Source organism: Sciurus carolinensis, chromosome 1 (genome assembly GCF_902686445.1).
Source record: "Sciurus carolinensis chromosome 1, mSciCar1.2, whole genome shotgun sequence".
Taxonomy (NCBI): domain Eukaryota; kingdom Metazoa; phylum Chordata; class Mammalia; order Rodentia; family Sciuridae; genus Sciurus; species Sciurus carolinensis.
This window is the reverse complement of record NC_062213.1, coordinates 195,194,405-195,215,121: the sequence shown is the minus strand read 5'-3', so window position 1 is coordinate 195,215,121 and position 20,717 is coordinate 195,194,405. Positions and strand designations below refer to the sequence as shown.

General features: G+C 49.1%; 1 protein-coding gene across 7 annotated transcripts in view; it reads right to left on the bottom strand.

Moving 5' to 3' along the window:
• The window catches only part of Pla2g2c (phospholipase A2 group IIC), a 65,560-nt gene that overhangs the window by 29,258 nt on the left and 15,585 nt on the right, over positions 1–20,717 (bottom strand). Inside the window, exon 1 of one of the 7 annotated variants that reach the window (XM_047552057.1) lies at positions 11,533–11,630. The exons of the other annotated variants lie outside the window; for them this stretch is intronic. Within the exon in view, the coding sequence (XP_047408013.1) occupies positions 11,533–11,561 (29 nt within the window). The 5' untranslated portion in view covers positions 11,562–11,630. Of the gene's footprint in view, positions 1–11,532; positions 11,631–20,717 lie in introns of those variants that run through there. 7 annotated transcript variants of the gene reach the window in all.

Sequence of the window (20,717 nt, the reverse complement as noted above, 5' to 3'; positions counted from 1 at the left end):
TGCAATGACAAAGTTCCAGAGCCTATTTGTCCCCACCCCAAACGGGAACCAACCAAACCCACCCTAAAAGCAGCAAGACCATATCTAGTAGGGAGCAACTGGCAGCCGAAGTGGAGCAGACTTTGGGTGACTCAGTTACCAACAGGCAAGACGGTAACTCACACTATAAAAATAAAATTGGGTATTTTATTTTTTGTCCACACTGGTGACACGCTGGCTCCTCTCCCGAATAGGAACATTCTACCAGCCCTCTCCTCCGGTCCTCTCTGTCCCTCCACATTCAAACACTCAGGCAGCAGCGGCTCTCCTGAACAGCCAACAAGGACGCACGAATCCCTGTAGCTATTTCTGGACTTAAATCCTGTCCCATCCCAAGAAGCTGAATAACTGATGTGACAAATGCCAGCAGGTAAAATTAAGCAAGCCTCATCCAGCCTGGCCTGCTCAGAGGGGCCTCTGCCTGCTGCACTGAGCAGATTGCGGGGCCAGGGTGGGAGGTGGAAGGTGGACTCCGGGAGGTTCACAGCAACCAGGCCGGAGATGATGGCAGCTGGGGCCAGGATGGCAGCTGGGGCCAGGGTGGCAGCCACAGAAGTCACAGAGGTGGTCCACTTCTGGACACACAAGCCCTTTTCTTTAGGAAAAAAGGAAGTATAGTTTGACAAGTTGGGATTTACTCAAGTGGACTTGGCTGACGAGTGTCACCACTGTGGACAGACTGGGCAAAACACACGGCAGCAGCAGAGTGCAGGGTGGGCGGGACAGAGGCAGCAGCATGCTCACGGGAAGGAAATGAACAAAATGTGGTGGACAGAGTGACAGAAGAGCAAAGCCCTCGTCTGCTGTCACTGAGAAGAGGCAACTAGAGAGGTCACTGCTTCACTTAGTGTTAGTTGAAACTAACTGCCATCTAACTCTAGGGGTGCGATTATGACCAAGGTTGCTTGCTACCACAGCCCTGCTCCAGCGACAGCACGCTGTTCCTCTCTCTCTCCCGGCCTCTGTCCCTCCAATGTATGCCATCCCTTCATTCCATTTGTTGAAATCCAGCTGCTGATTTGGAATGCATTTCTTCCTGGAAGGGCAAATAAAGCCACCATCCAGTGACCTGGCTAGTAAAGCCCCTGGCTTCCCCGTTTCCAAGTCTGTGCCTGTTCTTTATAATGAGAGGACTGTGGGCTGTGCCTGTCTCAGTCTGTGCCTTCCGATGGGAGATGTGGCCATCACAGGTCCACTGGCTGGGGAGCACCCGCAGCAGATGGCCCAGGTCTGCTCACACCCTAGCCTACTGTTAGCGAGAAGGGCCTGCCACCTGTAGACGACCCAATTGGGTAGCAAGTCTAGAAACTTCTGCCCCATTCTGGGATGCTATGGATGTCAGCCCGGACCAGACTTAAGTGTCTCATGTCCTGAAGACTCTGGATCTGAACCCTTGGGCCTCTGTGGTGGCCTCCCCTGACCCAGGACTTGGTCCCTGCTGGCTCTTTTCCTCTTAACCAAGCTCCCAGCAGGTCTCCATCATATTCAAAGCACCTGGAAGACATTAGTTCAACAAATATGTATCAAGTTCCTGCACGTGAGGCACACTTTAGACTCATCAGTGAACAGAAAAGCCCCCATCTCTGTCCTTGTGGAAGTTACATTTGTGCATTGGAGGGGAGACAGAAGTAAGCAATACGCATGTCCCTCATGTAGAACGGTAGATGGGGACACACGCAGTGCGGAGGGAAGGGGTGGAGACCCCAGGGTGGGCAAAGGTGATGCGGGAGACAGGGAGCATCTGAGTGAAGGAGGGGCAGTCAGCACGTGGCCATGTGGGGACCGAGGCTGCCAGCAGAGGGGATGCAAAGGTCCCAGGAGGGGCTAGGTGGAGGCTGTGAGAGGAAAGGCCGCTGGGGTAAGGTGGGTGGAGCAACCACGGACAGGGGTAGGAGGCAGCCTTGTCCCTTGTCACTGTGGGCCCCGTGGGGAGCCCCCTGCCCCCAGGCATGTGTTCCAGTCAGCTCTCTGGCTGCTGGGATGAGAACAGGCTCAAGGTGGAGACGGAAGAGCAAATAGAAGCTACCAGTATCCTGAAAGCTTGAGGTGAGGCCCCGGGTGGTGGCCACAGAGGTCGTGGGAAGTGGCCAGGTTCTGAGAATATGATCCATTTACTTAAAAAAAAAAAAAAGCAATATTTAATTTTATTGTAAAAATAGTATTAAAGTCAATGCTCAGCCATAATCTGTATCATCACCATACATTATTTTTCCAGTTAGAAAAGTCTCATTCATACAGAATCCATTACACTCTGCCCCCAAAACAAAACACTTGTTTTTTTTTAATGCAAAACTTGGAAAATAGAGAGGAGATTGAAAAGGGAAGGAAAACCATCCATAATCCTTTCAGTCAGAAATAACCGTGGGTAATATTTTGGCAAGTATTATTTTATCCTTAGAGATTAAATTTATGTTGCACATTACTTTCTTGCCAATAGGCACACACGCGTATTTTTAACATTTGTAATCCTAGCAAACACAGTTTTATATTCTCTTTCCAAATTCCAGCAGTCTTCATAATTATTTTAAGATTGAGTAATATTTCAATATGTTGATGTCCTGTAATTATTCAAATATTTCCCTTTTCTGGAACATCTATGTGTTTCCATTTTTTACCATAGAAATCAATGCTAAAATCCTTATTTATGTAGCTTTTCACATCTTTTGAATTATTTCTTCAGCACCAATGCCCAGGAATAGGATTGGTAGGCCAAATTATATGGAAAATGGTAAGGATTTTGCTTTGTTTTCCAAGAGTTCTAGAGAGAAGCATGTGACAATTTTGCCAGCATCTTCCATTTGAGGTGACTGCATTTTATAATTTTCCTTAAAATTTTGTTCATCAGAAATGGAAATAACTTTTAAAAATGTACGTTATTGATCACTACTAAATATCACCATGTCTTTTGACACATTTTTAAGACTAAAATGAAAAACTAAAGGTGCTGCTTCTTTATGGTCATAACCAAGCCCGAGGAAGGCAGGGACTGTGGGGCCTGAGAAGGAAATTTCTTTGTCTTACTATTCCTATTTAAATGAAGCTTTACACTTTTCAGAATATATATGGTATTGAACTATTGGCATGCTGGACTTAATGATTCCCATCTTACTTACATGCCTATCTTTTCTTTGGACCAACAAGCTAAACACATGCATTTGTCAGGCATGGGACATGATGGTCTCTGCTCTCAAGGGACTTTCAATCCCTTCAATCCCAGGTAAATAAAAAAGTGGCACAGAGGGTAAGTAAGAAGTCTTTCATCCTCTTGACAACTTCCAAAACTAAGCACAAAGAGACAGAAAACCTTCTTATTTGTCTATGATGGAATCTTAGGCAGAATGTCTGAATGCTCACGGGAGCTTGGTCCACGCCATTAACATTCAGTCTGAGGACCAGGACCAGGGCTACTAAGCCACTGTCCTCTAGTGCTTTCTAATTTGAATGCTTACAAAGAGCATAGGGGAGGTGCGAGAGGCAGATTGGGGCAAAGACCAATTAGGGAGGAGCAAGAACCAGTCCGTGCCACAGAGCATTTGCCCCCAGAGCTGCTCCTTCTGGAAAGGCCCATTGAGGAGACGTTCCTGCCACTTGCTGAAATGCTCTTGGACTTGGTCCCAGCTGATTAAATATCCTGCACTGCTCCAAGCACTCGCTACCAGGCTGGGCGGCCACGGTAGCTGGTTCCAACCTGTCTACACCCCTCAGCCCCGTCCTCCAAGAGGCCTAAGTTCTGAGTCATAGACGCCAGGCCAACAGGGAGCAAATCAGCATTTATGCTCACAGTCAACCCAAGACTCTGTCCCTTCATTCTCAGGCAGGATGGAAGGCCAGCGCGGAGTGTGGGGGACGTGCTGCTGGCCAAGCGGCGAGGTGGGGATAGGGAAGCTTTGACTCAGCACGGCCAAAAACACCTCCCAAACAGCCTCCGAACTCTAAGACTGTGTGGAACAGGCAAAAGTTGACTAGAGAATTTTAACAGGGGGCCTCAACATCCCAAAGACTCTGGGACTGTTTAAAAAGATCTGCCCCAGATCTGTATTAAAGTCTCCGGGGTAGACCCTGGGAACCGCTCTCAGAACCCCCAGGGGATCCAAAGGATCAGCCAGGCTAAGAACTTCTGGGCTGGACCAGGTCATTTCTAGGTTCTCTGGATCTTACCAGGTCAGAGCAGGGATGGCCTCCAGTCCTGCCCCAGGTGTCCAGGTCTCAGCTCTTGGCTGACACCCCCCACTCCGCCACTCCTGATTGTCACTCTCTCCCTCCCCTGGGATCCCCCAGCTCATTATCTCCCCTGAGTTTTTATGAAAGACACCCTCCACAGTGGAATAGTGAATACATAGGATTCAGAACCAGAATCCCATGTTCTGTTCTGGGGGGGCCACAATATCTCCAAGCCTCAATCTTCCCATGCAGAAAGAACACAATTGCTTCCCACCACTGGGGCTGTTGTGAAGCATCAGAGGAACCATGTTTGGTGGATGTTTTGACACCTGTAAAAATATGTACGAAGGCTAGTTTTAATTTTAGTAACTACCTATCTTACATTGTTGTCACTTCTCTCACTTGTCCCACAGATTTTGCCAAACACCTGCTTTGTTCCAGGCACTGAGCGGACAGAAATGAAGACGTGCTCACTGCCCTCTAGCTCCCCGCCGAGTGTGGGGAGGCGCAGAGGCCCACGGGAAACTGTCATCTTTCCCATGAGATTAGCACACTGTCCCTCTTCTGCACTGATACAGCTCCAGTGTCCCAAACCACTCCTGACACACAGCAGGGGCTCAGTAAGTGTCCTTGGAGAGAGGGGATACATGAGAGGGTACCATGGAAGCACAGATCAAGGATGGGGGCACGAAGCGATACGGCGCTCCAAGGGCCAGGAGAGAACCAGCCAGAAGAAAGGCCACGACCCAGGACCAGTGCACAGCTGGCCTCTTTGTTCACGGTGAGGCCCTTCAGTGTCAGCCTCTGACCAGTTCTGCTGTGTCCTTCTGGTGCCTAGGAATGGGCTCTGCACAGAGTAGGTGCCAACCTACCCCAAATGAAACTGTTGAAGATCCTACTTTATAAAAAACAAAACAAACAAACAAACCCAAAATCCCAGCTCAGCTCAGCATCACAGGCGTAAAACTGAGGTTATTCGGGTCAGCCAAGCGCTCAGCCAGTTCCCAGTGACACAGTTCTCAATGATGCCATCCCCGGTGAGCCGGGCGTGATCCCAAGCTCCCGGCCAGCCTCTGAGGCAACCTGGCCAGCACAGATGAGTTCAGTCCACCTGCTGCGGTCTTTGTCCACGTGTTTCGGAGCAGATCTCTTACCACCCTGATAAAGAGAATAGATTCTTTGGGCCGCACAGACAGGTAGGTCTTGTTCTCTGAATCATTTTCACAAGAACAGAAGCCTGCTGTGCGCGTGAGACAGGACCGCCTCAGTAAGCAGAAATCCTGTGGCCTGGGTTCCGGTCCCTTTCAGGGATCACACGTCTGACCTGGGCTCAGGGACTAGACCTAGGGCTGAGTTGCGATCCTGCGGAATCCACTTAGGGATTCCATTTTGGAGGCCCACTATGATCTCTGCTCCTGGATCTATCCAGGAAGAGCAGCGGAGCCTTGTGACAGGTTGGTTTACACACTCGCTGGGTGAAGACGGAAGCCGGCAGCCTCTCAGGACCCTCTCGACACCGTGACCGCATGGTGCACCAGAGGCTTAGTCTTCACTGCCCATGGTGCGAACTTGCTGCGTTACAGCAAAACTGGGAGCAAGAAAAGGCTTTTCTTTCTTTCTTTTTTTTCCCCTCAAAATGCAAAAATCTGAGGTTCGACAATTGCCTCAGAGCCTCTGACAGCAGCGGCTGCCCAGCCTGCACGCACCTTTTACACCTGGGCCCGGTGGGCAAGCAGGGCTCCCAGACAGCCCGGCCCACTTCCAGCATCTGTGACATATTGACTGCTTCGCCTGAGCCCAAACTGAGGCTACATCAGGACAGGGTGGTTGAACAAGTGGGTGTGAGGTTGCTGTAACAGTCAAATGACATTTTCTCCGCTTGAAGGAAATCACAGAATTAGGAAATGTTTATTCAAAATTCTGCCTGTTATGCCAGCTTGTCTACCACCCTCCTGGTTCTCTCCTCCTCCGACGGCTCCTTCTCTCCCCTGCCTTTACTTTGCTGATTTGGAATTATTACCTAATTTTTTTTCTTTATGGATGTATTTGCTTATCAGCTGTTTCCCCAGTTCCGACATGAGGTCCGTGAGAGCAGGAATCCTGCCCGTGTGCACCCCTGGCACCCAGTGCCTGCCTGGGCGGCGCTTGTCTTGATTACATAAAGAAATGTCCCAGGGACTCAGCAGACACCCAAGTGCACTTGGATTTGGCCTCTTGAAAATGGCAGCCTAATGGTACATTATCTAAGAGGAAGCGGAACCCTCGGGTTCCAGGAAGTACCTTTTCTAAGCCAGTGCTTTGGATTTGACCTCAACTGCTGGGGGACGGCCTGAGCCACGCAGTTATCCAAGCTACCAGCGAAATTCCCTTTAGGTGAATTTAGGTGTGGGGCGGTGACATGTGTGTCTCCAGGGGCCAGACCCGTAGGGCTCCGTGCCAGGTCCCCTATTGCCCAGGCTACCCAGGGCAAGGTATTCCGCCTTTCTGTGTCTCATCTCCCCATGTTTAAAATGAGGGTCATGTATGTACCCGCCAGGGCTGCAAGAGCCAAACGAGTGAATGCACAGGAAGCACTCGGGATCCATGGGGCCCCCGGTCACGCCATGGGGCCACTGGTGCGTTTTCTGGAAGAGCTCAGCCACCGCTCACCAGCCGTCTACCCCCACCCCCAGGAGTGAAGGAATGGAAACACTTCCGCCAACAGGAGCTGCCCCAGACAGAAAGTAAGGTCTATGGCAAGTCCTTGGGGAAGCTTCGGGAAGAAGCGGAAAGGGGCAGGGTGTTGCCCGAGGCCTCTCTCCTCTCTGGCCTGCGTCTCTGTGCCAAAGAGGACTGCATTGTAACGAGGGTGAAGGTGCCCTCGGGACTTCCTTAGGGCCACTGTGGCTTGCTCCTTCTGTGGAAACTGGGGTTTATTTCTAGTGGAAACCAGGAAGGAACAAGGAGACCGGAACTGGCAGGTTCCAGGCATCTGCTAGGAACTCCACAGGGAGACGCTCATTTTCTTCAGGGTTTTTCTCAAGGCAGAAGTCTTCCCTCCATTTTACAGATGAGGAAATGGAGATTCAGATAGGAAAAGTGACTCTTCTGAGGTCACACAGCTGGCAGCAGAGGTCTGGGATATGCACACCCAGAGCGTACAGGGCCAAGCCTGGCAAAGCACCTGGAGGAGGCTTCGCAGAAGGAGGAGTGGGGCAGCTGCCGCTCAGACAGACTCGTGGGAGATTTGGAAACGCTTGGCCGCCACCTCTAGGTGAGAGACCTGCAGAAGGCTCCGAGGCTATTCCAGTTCTGGGCCTGGTTCTCCATGTGGTTATTATAAAGATAAGGAGGAGACAGTTCAGCCGTGTTAGCAGCTCTTAATCGTCAGTTACGCCATTTTCACGTCTAGGCAGATTTCTGGTGTAAATGTTCACACTAACGGCGGCTGAAACAGCTTGTGAGAAGCCAGCAAGGCTGTTCCCAAGGCCAGGCCCAGCAACGCTCAAGCCCCTCAGCAGCTGTGGCTGGGACAGCTGGAGAAACAACAACCCCCTGACCCTGGGGTCCCGCTCAGAACTGGGGCACAAGAGAGCCCTAAGAGACCACGTGTGATGGGGAAACTCCCCAAGTCCTCCCTCCTGCCCACTGGACCAGTTTTTATTTCTTAGGCCACAGAAACAATAGATTCTTTTACCTGATTCAAGCCTGATAGCTTACCTATCAGGCCATTTGGAAAATTGCTGGAATCGTGGCATTAGGCACACAGACTTTACAAACAGGAAAGGTTACGTAAGCACAGGTTCCAGCCTAGCCCCACGGGGATGGATGCACCCTGCCTGGAGGAGATCCTGCTTCACAGGAGACAAAGCCCTTTGTATGTGAAAGGGTCTAGCAGGTTTTAGCAGGAAGCCACACAGAGGGGATCACCCCAGAGCCAAGTCCTAAAAGATGAAACAGGAGTTTGAGGAGCAGAGAAGGGGCAGAGGAGCTGCCAGGCGGCAGGCAGAGCATGCACTGAGCTGGGACTCAGGAGAGACCTGCCCTGCTTGTGAGTGAGTCCAGAGTGGCTGGGGCTTTTCCTTCTCAGAGAGAGTTAGATGTGACAACACGGGTACTGAAGTCACACTGAGGGGTGTGTGTGTGTGTGTGTGTGTGTGGACTTGACCCTGGAGGCAAAGGGGAGCAGCAAAGATTTTTAAATGGGGGTGTGTCGTGGTCCAAATCAGGAGCTGGCCTCATACAGGCCTTTTTAGAGGTAAATGAGGGTAAATGAGGGAGACCACCAGACAGGGTTGGAGGGCCAGCGCTGAGGTTGCTGGGATGTACAGCGTGGCCTTGCTCCAAGGCACCGGGCGACCAATGAGGTTCTTTATAAAGCACAGCCAAAGCTTCTGCTGCCTTAGCACAACCCAGACCACAGGGACACACGGAGAACTGTGGCTGCAAGCCTTGGGAACAAGTTCTTGCCCCTGACCATCCACGTGCATCCCAGGCCTCCTCCAACACAGTTGCCGAGTCAGACTGGCCTGTGCAAGACAAGCCCCAGAGCAAATGGCGCCTATTGCGGTGGCCAAAGGGCAGCGGCACTCCCTGACCTCTGCCCCTCTGTCCCCACTCACCGAAAAGGGACACATCTCTGACCCCAATAATGTTCCATAACACCAGGCAGCAAACACCCAAACCCTTGCTGTGCACCAGGCACGCAGGTCTGTGCTTTCTGTGAGATCTCTCTTTAAACCACACGTCAACCCTATGGCAGGTTCCAGAAGAATAAGCACAGGCCCTCAGGATAGAAGGGTCTTTTCAGGGAAGGGAGAAATAGCTGAGAAGCACCTGAACCCCAAAATCTCCAAGCAGCTGCTCCTTGACAGCAGGCGACTGTGCGGAGACACCCCGCCTTCCCTCCACTCCTCCACAGCCCAGCAGAAGTCAAGGTTTTGGGGGGTTTTGTTATTTAAGGTCTTTGGTAAATGCTCTTTGACTATCAGAAATGTCTGTTGAATATTTACCATGCTTAAAGAAAAAAGTTCTTCATTAATTGATGAGGTGGCCTTTCTTTGAGGATTTTCATTTCTACCCAACCCAGGCTCTAACATTTAATGAGGTGGTCTGTGGCTTTTACAGGGTGCTCATTAGTCACACTTTTCAATTCCTAGTCTAAAAAAGACATTAGACTCCTACAGGCACACAATGAATTCCTTCACCCCTAGCATTTACCCCTCCATAATGAGTCCTAGAGAAGGCCTTGGAAGCTGCTTCATGCCAAGCATGCCCAAATGGAACAATATGGGGTGGGGTGGGGGGTGGCAGCGTGAGCTACAGCCAGTCCCACTGGTCAAGAATCAATCAAAGCAGGATTCTCTGCTATTCACGGAGGAAGATCACTCACCTGGCAGAGTGAACCAAGACCAGAGGGATCCTAGACAACAGTCCTTGCAAACTTTCTCATGGACCATCTTAAGAAATGCTAGATGGCTAGCTGTGAGCAGGTGTTTCTCAGGGATGGAGGTTTGTGTTGCTAAGTGGAGGATGGCGTTCTTTGTCAGCAGGAAGTCTCACCATCACTAGGGCCACATGCCAGACAGCTGCCCCGTGGGCCGGGCCTGAGACAGGAAAGATCTGGGGGTTCAGCCAACACTCCCACGGAGTCCAGAGACCAAGACGTGTCAGCAAGGAAAGCAGCCTTCGGGCAGAGATGTACTGGAGAGGGGATCAGAGAACCGAGTCTCTGAAGGACTTCCGAATGGCAGCTCGCCTTCCTGAGGGGCCAAGGATATTTAGGAGACAGTTTCCTCTTGTAGAAGCAGAGTCAGGAATCACACAGAAGAATGCCTGTCAGGGTCTGTGACGCTGATCTTTCAGAGAAAGTGGCATCCAGAGGTCAAATACCTCCATCGAGCTATGCACCAGGACCAAGTTCCAGCGTCACAGAAGTCCCACGTATTTCCTAGACTAAGGTTAACAACGAGGTCCCAGAAATGCGTTTTCATGAGTACAACTGCCTCCTCAGACCACAGCTGTCAGAAGACAATCCAACCACACTGTGGCGTGGGGAGAGACCTTGGCTGTCCTGTGCACACCCAGCAGATGCAAGCCCTAAGCCTTTGAGCCTCTGTTTCTTTATCTGCAAAGCAAAGATGTCAACTAACTGGCCCCACCTGCCTCTGAAACTTCTCTGAGGAGCAAAGGAAGAAGAGAGGCGAGGGCCTGCGAGAGCCTGCCCCATGCGGGTGCAGAAGCTGACCGCCACCGTGGCGCCCACAAAACTGAGCCTCCACGCGGGAGCACCGAAGGGCTGGGGGCTCGACCTCCCAACCAACCAGATCTGACCCCCGGATCTCCTCCTTCTCCTATCGATTTCCTGACCCATAGTCTTGTAAAGCTGAGATGTTGGTCTTAATTTCAGATACCCCAGAAACCCGGTTATGACTGGTAAAATCTTTACAAGTACCATAGTCTAGTTACTGAAAAGAGCACGCTCAGAAAACAGTAAACAAACAAAAAAGAACCTACCACACCAGTGCCAAAAAATACCGTGTCCTCAAAATGTAGAGTACAATGTGGGCACGCTCCCCGGAACCCAGCCCCCAAGGCAGGAACTAGCCTCTTAACCATCAACCAGAAGGTCAAAGTTAGAAGGGCTCTGAGCTTTTTTTTTCCTTTCCTTTTTTTCTTTTGTTTTTGTTTTTTAAGGGGAGAGAGAAGCCAAGACCAGCTGTCTCAGAAAGCAAGGGGGTGTTGCAGGGCAACCAGGTGGTCATCTGCCCAAATATAGAAAGAAAACCTTTACCTAGATTCTCTTTCCAGAAGGGATTCACATTTTGCACTTGCAAAACTATTTCCTGGCTGAGAGCTGACCTACATCGCTGTCCCTGCCCACACTGGTAATTGTCTACCACAGGGTGCCTGTTCTTTGGCCACCGTCCTTTTTTGGGTTTTCAGCCCGTTAATTGGTTTCCAGTGGTTCTGTTGCACCAACCACACCGAATCCCTCCCTGTGATCTGTCCACTGCTTCCTTGAGCATGCTCAAGGGAACAGATGCCCCCAAAGGCAACTCTGTGACCCTAAGAGCCACTAGGAAGAAAGGATCGATTAACTGTTCTTGAAAATGTTTGCGCCCACACAGAAATGGAGAGGGAAGATACACCGGGACTAAGAAAGGAAGGCAGGGGGGGCTCTGCCTTCTTTCTTTCTTAAGACCAAAGAATAATCAAAGCCGCAAACAATCCTGAGGGCGGAGAGAGGAGCTGGCTGGAATGTTCCACTTAAGGAGGGGCAGGGATGATACCCTCCTGGATGAAAAGCCAAGATTGTGCTGGAAAAGGAAGGTCGCAGCTGAGAGCACTGACCTTCGACCAAGTCCAATCTTTTCACTCATCGGATGAGCAGATTGGATCAGAGAAGGAGCCGAGACTTAGCTGGTTAGCAGAAGCATCTAGATGCACTCCTCAGACGTCCTGCCTCCCAGTCGATTCTCTCCACCATTACACAATGCCATGGAGGCTTCCCCTCTGGAGCTCCGCATGAGCAGGGGTTTTTATTGATTTTAGCCACACCTATATCCTGAACGCCTTGGAAAGTGACTGGCCACAGAAAGAACTCAATAAATACCTTTTGTTAGAATGAAGGCCACATTTAGCTCTCGTGTCCCCTTAGGGGACAGGCATAGTGGGCCTGAGGTATGTTCAGATGGCTTTAGGTTGTCTCTACATGCTAATCACAGCCTGGGTTTCAGAGGTGGGAGGGAGACTGGCAAGATGATCTTGGGGGCTGCTGGTCACAGTGAGGATTGTCAGCATAGGGCTGGTGGATAGGACAAGTGAATCTGGGCCTTGTTCAAAGGTCTTGAAACAAAAGGAATTTGATGGGGAAAGAAAAGAAGCCAGATCCTGTGGAGCAACTACGGGACTAACAACCTGAAGATCAAGGCCAGGCCAGGAAAGGAGGCGCTCTGGCCGGCGCGACAGGACAGGACCACAGGGTTTAGGATGTGGGGTAACAAGCCGAGAGCCCAGCCCGGATGGAGAGAAACAGGCTCGTCGTGGACTTCTGATGGATGATCACAGAGATTTCAGGGCATGCTGGCTTTTATGACACAATGCTGGATCACCCATGCGTTTGGTGCCCGGCCTCCGGTTAGATGTGCACCCCATTATAACTGCATTCCAGGATGTGTTGGGCTGGAACGCATGCCTGCCTACGCATCTGCATCTCAACAGACTCCCAGAGGCTGCAGCCAAGTCCGGTTCCAACCAAGCATGCTGGAGGAGAATGAACTTCAGGGCACAGGCCAGCAACCACGGAGAGGCGGAGAGGCGAAAGGAGCAGGTGAAAGGGAAGTTGGCCGGCCGAGCTTTCTGACCGGGGGCTGTCTGGCAGCAGGTTCTGTTGTTTGGAGAACTACGAGAACATTCCGCTTGGGGCAAACCAGGCCGGGGAGATGCTGCACCGTGACTCAGCCCTGGGCATTAAAGGTTTTGTCCAGTCTTGGCCAGTTCAGGACATTCCAGTTCACAAAAGTCCCTGAGTCAGATTCTCTGGGATAGAAAATCAAAGGGCATAAACTTCCCTGAACTCTAATCAGCTTTTTTAAAAAAATGACATCAAAGGAGTGAGTTGAAAGGTCACAGCCCACTTGCGCACTCACACCCACTGTTTTAGGCTCTGCAAGTCATCCTGGGTTGAAGGCAAGATGGGCCGTCTGTCCTTCCTGCTGGGACACAGGCCAGGAGTCAAGGGAAGGCCCAGCCTCTGAAGGAAGAGGATGCTGTCGTAGGACAGCCTGGAAGAACCAGGCTGATTCGCCCCCAAGTGCACCATATGTTTCAAGTCAACATCTTGGATTTTATGCTGAAGGAATGAGCTAGGCAGTGGCTTTGACCTTTCCTTCCACCCCTCCAGCTAGCACTGAATAATGCAGCGTGAGTCCCCTTCTCAATCCTGGGCAACAGTCTACGCGGCGTTCGTGTCTTTTAGCTCGAGTGCCCTGCGGTTCCCCGTGGCACTGCAGTATCTAGAGAGCAGAAAGCGCGGGTGCTGGTCCACCACCCATCCTCCATGATCTCGGCAGAGCTGCAGGAGTTTGTAAGAGGGAGAAGGAGGCAGGACGGAGACCAGAGGCTCAAATGTTGCTGAGCTGGGGAGAAGGGACAGGAAGGCTGGCTGGCATTCCACGGGCTCTTTCCCTTCCCCACCCTCAGGCACAAACAGCCCTCTGTGGCATCTCCTGCTCCCCGCCCCAGCATCCTTCCTTTGGTCTTATCTTGTGCTGCGTCTCAGGGCTGGGAGGAGGGGCCCTAGACCCATCACCCAGAGCAGAGCCACGGCATGCTGTAGCCAGTAGACACTGACACCTCTTCTTTAGGCCCCAGCCCCAGAATGTGTCCTCCTCCACTTCAGCAGAGGTCTCAAAGGCCACGCAGCTGAAATTAGAAACTTTCTCACCTTCTGTCTTTCTTACATACCAGGAATGCTGCACCAAGCTTCAGATCATGGGGCTCAATAGCGTCAGTGTTGCCACTGGCTGGCTGTGTAACATTCAGGAAATCCATTTCCTTCTCTGGATTTGCTTGAATATTGGATGAGGACAGTTGATGCAGACCATTTCAACGGTTCTCCACTAACTTAGAAAAAAAAGCAATGATGGGCTTTCTCTTCTTTCCACTAGATGGCGCTGTGCCCCCGACTGCAGCAGGCCTGGAGCAGTGGCAAGGCTGTGTTCCCTGCTGCAGTGTCCGCGGGGACGCTGCTGCCCACCAGGGCCAGGCCAGGATGGTGCAACTGGGCTCTGGAGGTTGGTTCAGGGCAGAACAGGAAATGGTCAGGGGCTTAAAGTTCAAAAAGCAATTTTATTTTAAAAGAGCAAGACTTGGTTAAGATTGGGCAGGCAGGCCCGGATCCCGAACCAACAGTATCACCTGTGCCACATGGCTACCCGGTCACCACCAGAGTCCATAGGGTTCTGGCCCTGACTGGGCGGGGTCTCCACGCACAGCTTACACTCTACAAGGTCGGTCTCACAGAGTCAAAGGCTCTGAAGCAGCAGAAGGAACGGCAGGGCCCTCGGCTGCAGGATCTCTGCCACCTATCCCCGAGGGATGGCAAGGCAGGTCCGTCTGTGCCCGTCACCTTTCCTCATCTCAGTGTCCCAGATGTTCCAAGTCGACAAGACTGACACATCTTCTACAGTCTCAATGTTACTTTTTGTTTTTTTAAGAGAAGCCCAAATAGTTCAACAAATGTTCCAGAAGTGTTCCGGGTTCTAAAATGTAGTCACTAAGCCCTTTTTCAAGTATTTGAGATAACACAGTATTGATTAAAATACTTGTAGTCTTCTGTTGGGGGAAAGATACAGAATAAAATGTGTCTATCCAAAGCTGTTCGATTTTTGAATATAGATGGATAAATATCAGAGGATAAGGAACAAGGAGGAGTTGTTTGGTTTGTGGTGTCTGTGGAACTATGGATGATTTTTTTCCTTCCTGCAATGTTTTCAGTTGTGCTCTGCTGTTTGAAAAATACCAATAGCAAACCTCTAATGACCAGGCTATACTGACTTCTAAAAACCTATTTGTATCTCCCCAAAAAAGTGCTTCTGTTTTACAAGCCTTTCCTAAAGGCTGGAAATTCCATGAAATGTGACTATTCTTGAGTTAAAGATTCCCTTTCTGAATCTCACCATTGATGTTCTTCCAATTGATTTTTTAAGTGTAATGTTTTAGCTATATCGGAATAATTATTTGCTCTTCCCTCTAAATTGGAGGCAAAACAATATTTAAAAACATTTCATAAAAAACTCATCTATAATCTCACCACTGTAAAATAACCACCCTTGCCCTGCATATTTCTATCTGGATGCTGGCCTCATAGGTATTTTTATATGGCTGTAATCATGAAGTGCATGTTATCTTATCCAAGACTTCTTTTTATTAAACATTTTATCCAATATCTAGTTGACATACTTCCAAGGCCAAAAGTGTCAATACCTCATCCAAAGAACCTGCAGAATGACATTTAATTAAAAGTTAAACCAATACTGGGAAATTACATTACTTAACATGAGCTATTAAGTTCTCAGGAACTAAGTAAGACCCTGTGGGTTTTGATTGGTACAGATGGACTCTGAGGCACCCAGGTATGTGATTCAGTGATCCGTGGCACGCTCCTCTGTGCTCCTCTGGGTAGCTCTGCTAGCACTTTTGAAGTTTTGCCTTGCAGAGATCCTGGCTGACCTGTGTGTGGTGTATCTTTCTATCCTGGCCCTTTGCGGAGCACGACACCCTACTTACACTTGGTGGTTTAATGAATGAGAGATTCCCGGGGTGCATCGTCTGTCAGAGGTGATGGGCTGCCACCTGTAGCAGGAACTGGGATCCTTGGTGTGGGGGTGTGGCTCACTGGTACAGAGCTTGCCTAGTACACACAAGGCCCCAGATTTGATTCCCAGCACCACAAAAAAAGAAAAAGAAAAAAAAAATTTTTAAGGAAAAAGGAAAAAAAAGAAGAAACAGGGCTTCTTGAAAGAAGGGAAGAAGTAGGGACTGGGGTTGTGGCTCAGTGGTAGAGCGCTTGCCCAGCATGTGTGAGGCCGTGGGTTCGATCCTCGGCACAGCATGTAAATAAGTGAATAAAATAAAGGTCTATCGACATCTGAAAAAAAAATTTTTTTTAAGAAAAGGAATAAAAATGTGCCATCTCCCAATCCTCAGTGTCCAGAACCAAGATTTGGCCCTCCGCCTCCTACTGGGCAAGAAGAAATGGCACTGATGACCGTAATCACACAGGCTCGTGCATACCATTGATGGCCCGGTCCTTCCACCAGCTCAATGAGATCCTTTGCTGGTCCGGCACATCTAGAGAATCCCCAACAGCTCCTCTTCCCGGGGTGGGGCTGCGAGTTCACTCACCCACACAACAGGCAGTCCCCAGCTGTCAAGCCTTGAGCAGGAGTGATATCAATTAACTCGTGGCAGGAGAGAGACAGGGGAGTCGCTTCCAGACCAACCGTATTTGGGGCTGTACAAGGAGGTTCAGAAATCACTTTACAGCACAGTAGTTTTGCTTTAACCACCTACTGAACAAGTCAAGATCAGTGCTAATGTTTAATTAAAATACACACAAAATAAACTACTGTTGTGTCCTTGGATTCTGCTTAGAGAAGTCTTGCAGATACCAGTAATGAGACATGGCAGGCCAGTAATTAAAATGTAGGCTTTGCTTTCATGCCATCACAGGGTAAGAATGGGCAAGGCTTGCTGAAACACTTCCGTGTGATGGTAATTACTTGATACTTCTCTACAAGGTTATATTAAAGCATTCCATGCAACCCCAGATGCCAGGACAAAAGAAATACCTTTTAATAAAGCTCGATGACATCACCATTTATTTATACCCCACCTTGACTCAGAAAGGATTGGCGGTAGACGACAACAGCGAGAAGAGTGGAAGCAGCTGCCATTTGTGTGTGATTGTTACACACCAGACACTGCCTATCAGGCATTTTATTTACATTGTCTATAATTTTACAGAAGTCCCTCCGAGAAAGATTATTAGGGAGGTAATAGGAACAGAGGTTGAAAACTCAGGTCCTACAGCCAGACTGTTCGGCTTCATTACTGACTAGCCCTGAGATGCTGGCAAGTAACCTGACCTCTCTGTGGCTCAGTTTACCATCTATATAATGGACATATTTGTAATGACTTCATAAAGTTGAGGAATCTATGGAACCATCCATGTAAAATGCTAAGGATGGTGCCTAGCACAAAGGAGGGGCTCAATTAATTTTAGAAGGTGGCAGAGACAACTGGGGGTCACCTGGTAGCCCATGTGTGCTCCTAAATTTCTCATCCCTTTAAAGCGAGGCGGAGCCATGTGACTGGTTGGAGTCAATGAAATATTAGTGGAGGTAATTAGTGGAGGTTTTGTCATTTCTGGACACAACATTTAAAAGCCAGTGCACGACCCTTTTAGCCTCATTATAATCCTAGATGCCACATGTTGAGATTGCGGCAACACTTGAGGAAAGACACTTGCACTCCGGGTCACCCAATGCAGGAAAACCCAAATGATGCACATCAGATTTTAAATAAGGGAAAAAACATCAGTCTGTGCTGTACTAAGCTACCAACATTTCCAGCTTTGCTTGTTACTGCAGCTCTGCATACCCTCCCCTGACTAGCGAAGCTGCTCTTGTATCATTCTTATTACCTTATTTTTACCCTCCAAGGCTAACCAACTGAAGAGAGACCTTCCATTCAACCTGCCCAGCTATCTATTCACCTCTAAGTGGAGTATCACCACGTTAATCAATGCTTGCCCTTTTTTGAATCCCTGCATCTTATGTGCTATGAAGAAGGAAAAAGAAAAAAGTTCAGCCTCCATGAATCACTGACAAAAATATCAAAGCTGCTGACTGTTGGGGACTATGTGTATTTACATAGATGTGAGACTGTTGCCACCTCAGAAAAACACATGGGAAAACTGGAAGGGAAAGAAGGTTAGAATTCTTCCGTCTCCTTAAGGGGTGTAGACCATGAACCCTAAAATCAAAAGCTATCACAGGTAGGCTGGGAGGCTAAAGACACCAAGGGGCATGGAAACCCAGGAAATGGGTTTGAGGGTTCACAGAAGAGGGGCTACAATTCGACTGTCACAAGGGGGTGAGAAGGTCCACTAATCAGTCAGGGAACTCAGCAACAGGGAGTCCCCTGGCTGTGAACAGCTGTCTCCGGTCTATATGTAATAGTTCAGGGTCTCCTCCCCCTTCTCTTTAAGGTCCTCTGCAGGAATAATGCTACATGCTAAACCATAAATCTCTAGGACGCCCTCCGTCCTACACAAGGCCTGGGAGTGGCTTTCCAACAGCAGGCTAGCTCCCAATTCCACCTGAGCGTCCTCTTGGAGAGGCAGTAGACTCCACACCACTTCTCTGGTCCCATATAACCCTCAGGGAATGAAGGACGGTAGCACCCTGTCCCTACAGGGACCCTGATGTCATGGCCTACCCACCTCACAGAGGCAAAAATGCAGTGTTCATTTTGCGCCCTCTCCTTTTTATCCATAAAATTGTTACAATTCCTGCTGCCTACCACACAGGGACAGTATGCAAATGAGCTCAGGTGCTATAAAATGCTCCAGAACCCTCCCACAGCATGTTACATAAGTGCCGAGCATTAATACCCAACAGCCGCCACTCAAAGCCAATTTCTAATTCGAAGGCTCTATCACTATCAACTTCCAAAAACCTACAGGATTTTGTCTTTGCTTTTGTTAAATAACTTTTACCTAAATTTAAGTAATTTATGTGTGCTGTGAAAAATTAGAAAACATGGGGAAATATAAGCATAAAATAAAAATCGCAGTCCCACGCCCAAGTGACAACTTGGGTACAATGATCAGCTTAGTAATTTTCCTTTCATGTTTTCGTCCGTATATCTTTTTTTGCTGTAAGTCAAGAACAAGCCCAACACATGGTTTTGTGTCCTACTTTAACATCACTTGATAAACATTTTCCCACATCTACTCTGAAATACAGTTTTTAATGGCTCTCTAAAGCGCCTGCCTTATGAGCTGCTCTGATCTTAACCACATCCTCCTTGCTGGACATTTCAGGCATCTCCCAAGTTTTCTTATTATAGGAAATGCTGAGCTTAATTTCTTCAGTTTTTTTGGTGTTCCTAATTATTTCCTTAGGCTATATTCTCATGTGCAACTAGCTTGTACCAAAACAAAAAAAAACTTGAATTCTGCAAATTCTCAGTTCTGCATAAAAGATAAAGACAATGGAGTCATGGTAGCTGGTGTTGCCAATGGCCTAACTCAAGTAGCAGAGTTCCTCCAGGGAGGGCCTGAAAATAGAAAAGCGACAGTTTCTGGTGTAAAGATATAAAGAAAGAGAAACTCTTCAGGTTGCTCTTAAACCAGGGTTGATACTGTTATGTGCCACCACTTAACCAGAGGGCCATTTAATCAAGACCAGACATTAGGTTAAAAAGTACAATGTTGCTATTCGAGAAAAGAAATCTGGCCACCCACACCCTCCTGTAATTCAAAAGGCTCTCTAAAAAGCATACATTGCCTACAGACACAGGCTGACAGACACAAAGAGCTTTGAAGTTTAACCTTTCTATGTCCTCCCTCTGAAAGACACTCAGCTCGCCCCAAATAGTTGCCAAGGATACTCCGAACAGCTATGGAATCAAGACTAGCCCAAGAGTCATCACTGGTTAAACATTTTTCCTTTTTATTTTGACAGATTAATACATATTTTTCAAACACAAAATAGACAAAATACATAAAGCAATCTAGGCTTCATTCTTTGGATGTTAAGTACTTTCACCCAGGAATCTAGCTTTCAAAGAGAACTTCTCATCAATAAGCATCACAATAGGAATATTGACAACCACCATAATTAGAGCAGCGCACTATTTATTTGTACCAGACACTCGCTGCTGTGCAAATGGTGGACAGAAGGACCGACTGTACCACCTGGGATGTGCAACCAGCTTTAAAATAAGCAAAACTGTCATGGTCTCACCTAAAAACCATTGGTTTATAAACAACAGAGGTTTATTGCGGAATCACATGGGCTGAGTGTTCTGCTGGGGCTTGGAAGACACTGTCACTAGCTCCGCGACAGCCCTGTGAGAGAAGCATCATGGTAGACCCATTTCACAGAGGAGGAAACCAAGGCTCTCAGAGGCCAGGAGACAAACTGAGAGCTGGGCTCTGAATGCAGGATCAGACCCTAGCTTTTGCTTTTCCCGCCCCCTTTACCGCCTCTCCAACAAAGTTGGTAGGTGACGGCAGTTCTTGGACTGAAGCTGGGGGCCAAGGTAGCAGAAGAAAAGACCCAAAGGGTGACCAGGACCGATGCTGGAAAATGGTAAGTGGAAGTGAGCCGACAGACGCTCAGCCCTCCAGCCCCTTCCTTTTATACGGAGGGCCAGCGCGCCGCACACTGAAGGAGGAAGGAGAAGCGTGTGGGCTTGTGCCGGGAGGACGGCTCTCCAGGAAGCCTCTTCAGCTAGTCCTCAGAAAAAGGACCGCCGTTCTGCTGCCAAGGAAGAGGGGCCAGTGTTACGCCCCCCAGGAATTTCCTAACCCTTCTCCTCATGAAGAAAGCCCCAGAGCCCTTAATGCTGGAAATGCACTTGGGCCAGAGCCCAAGGGCGAGGAAAAACAAAGCACTTCCCCCAGGCAATGTGCGAAGGTAAGAATCAGAAGTGAAGGAGCCAGCACTGTGACAGGTGGCGAGGACAAGGAGCAGAGACAGTCACACTTCTGCTTATGAAGAGCAACTCCAAAGAAGTAGCTTTGCGCAGCGGGCCTGGTGGGTGATACTGAGATGGCACCATTTAAACCAGCGAGAGCCACCTACAGCTTACAGGGAGGCAGATTTCTCCCACATTTGCATATTTTTTCGCTGCTAAGAACTCTTCTTTGGGACTTTTGAGCACTGAAGACCCATCTTGAGAAAATTGGACCGGAAGTTCAGATTCTAGCACCAGTTCTGCCAGCAAGGAGCTGGAGGGCA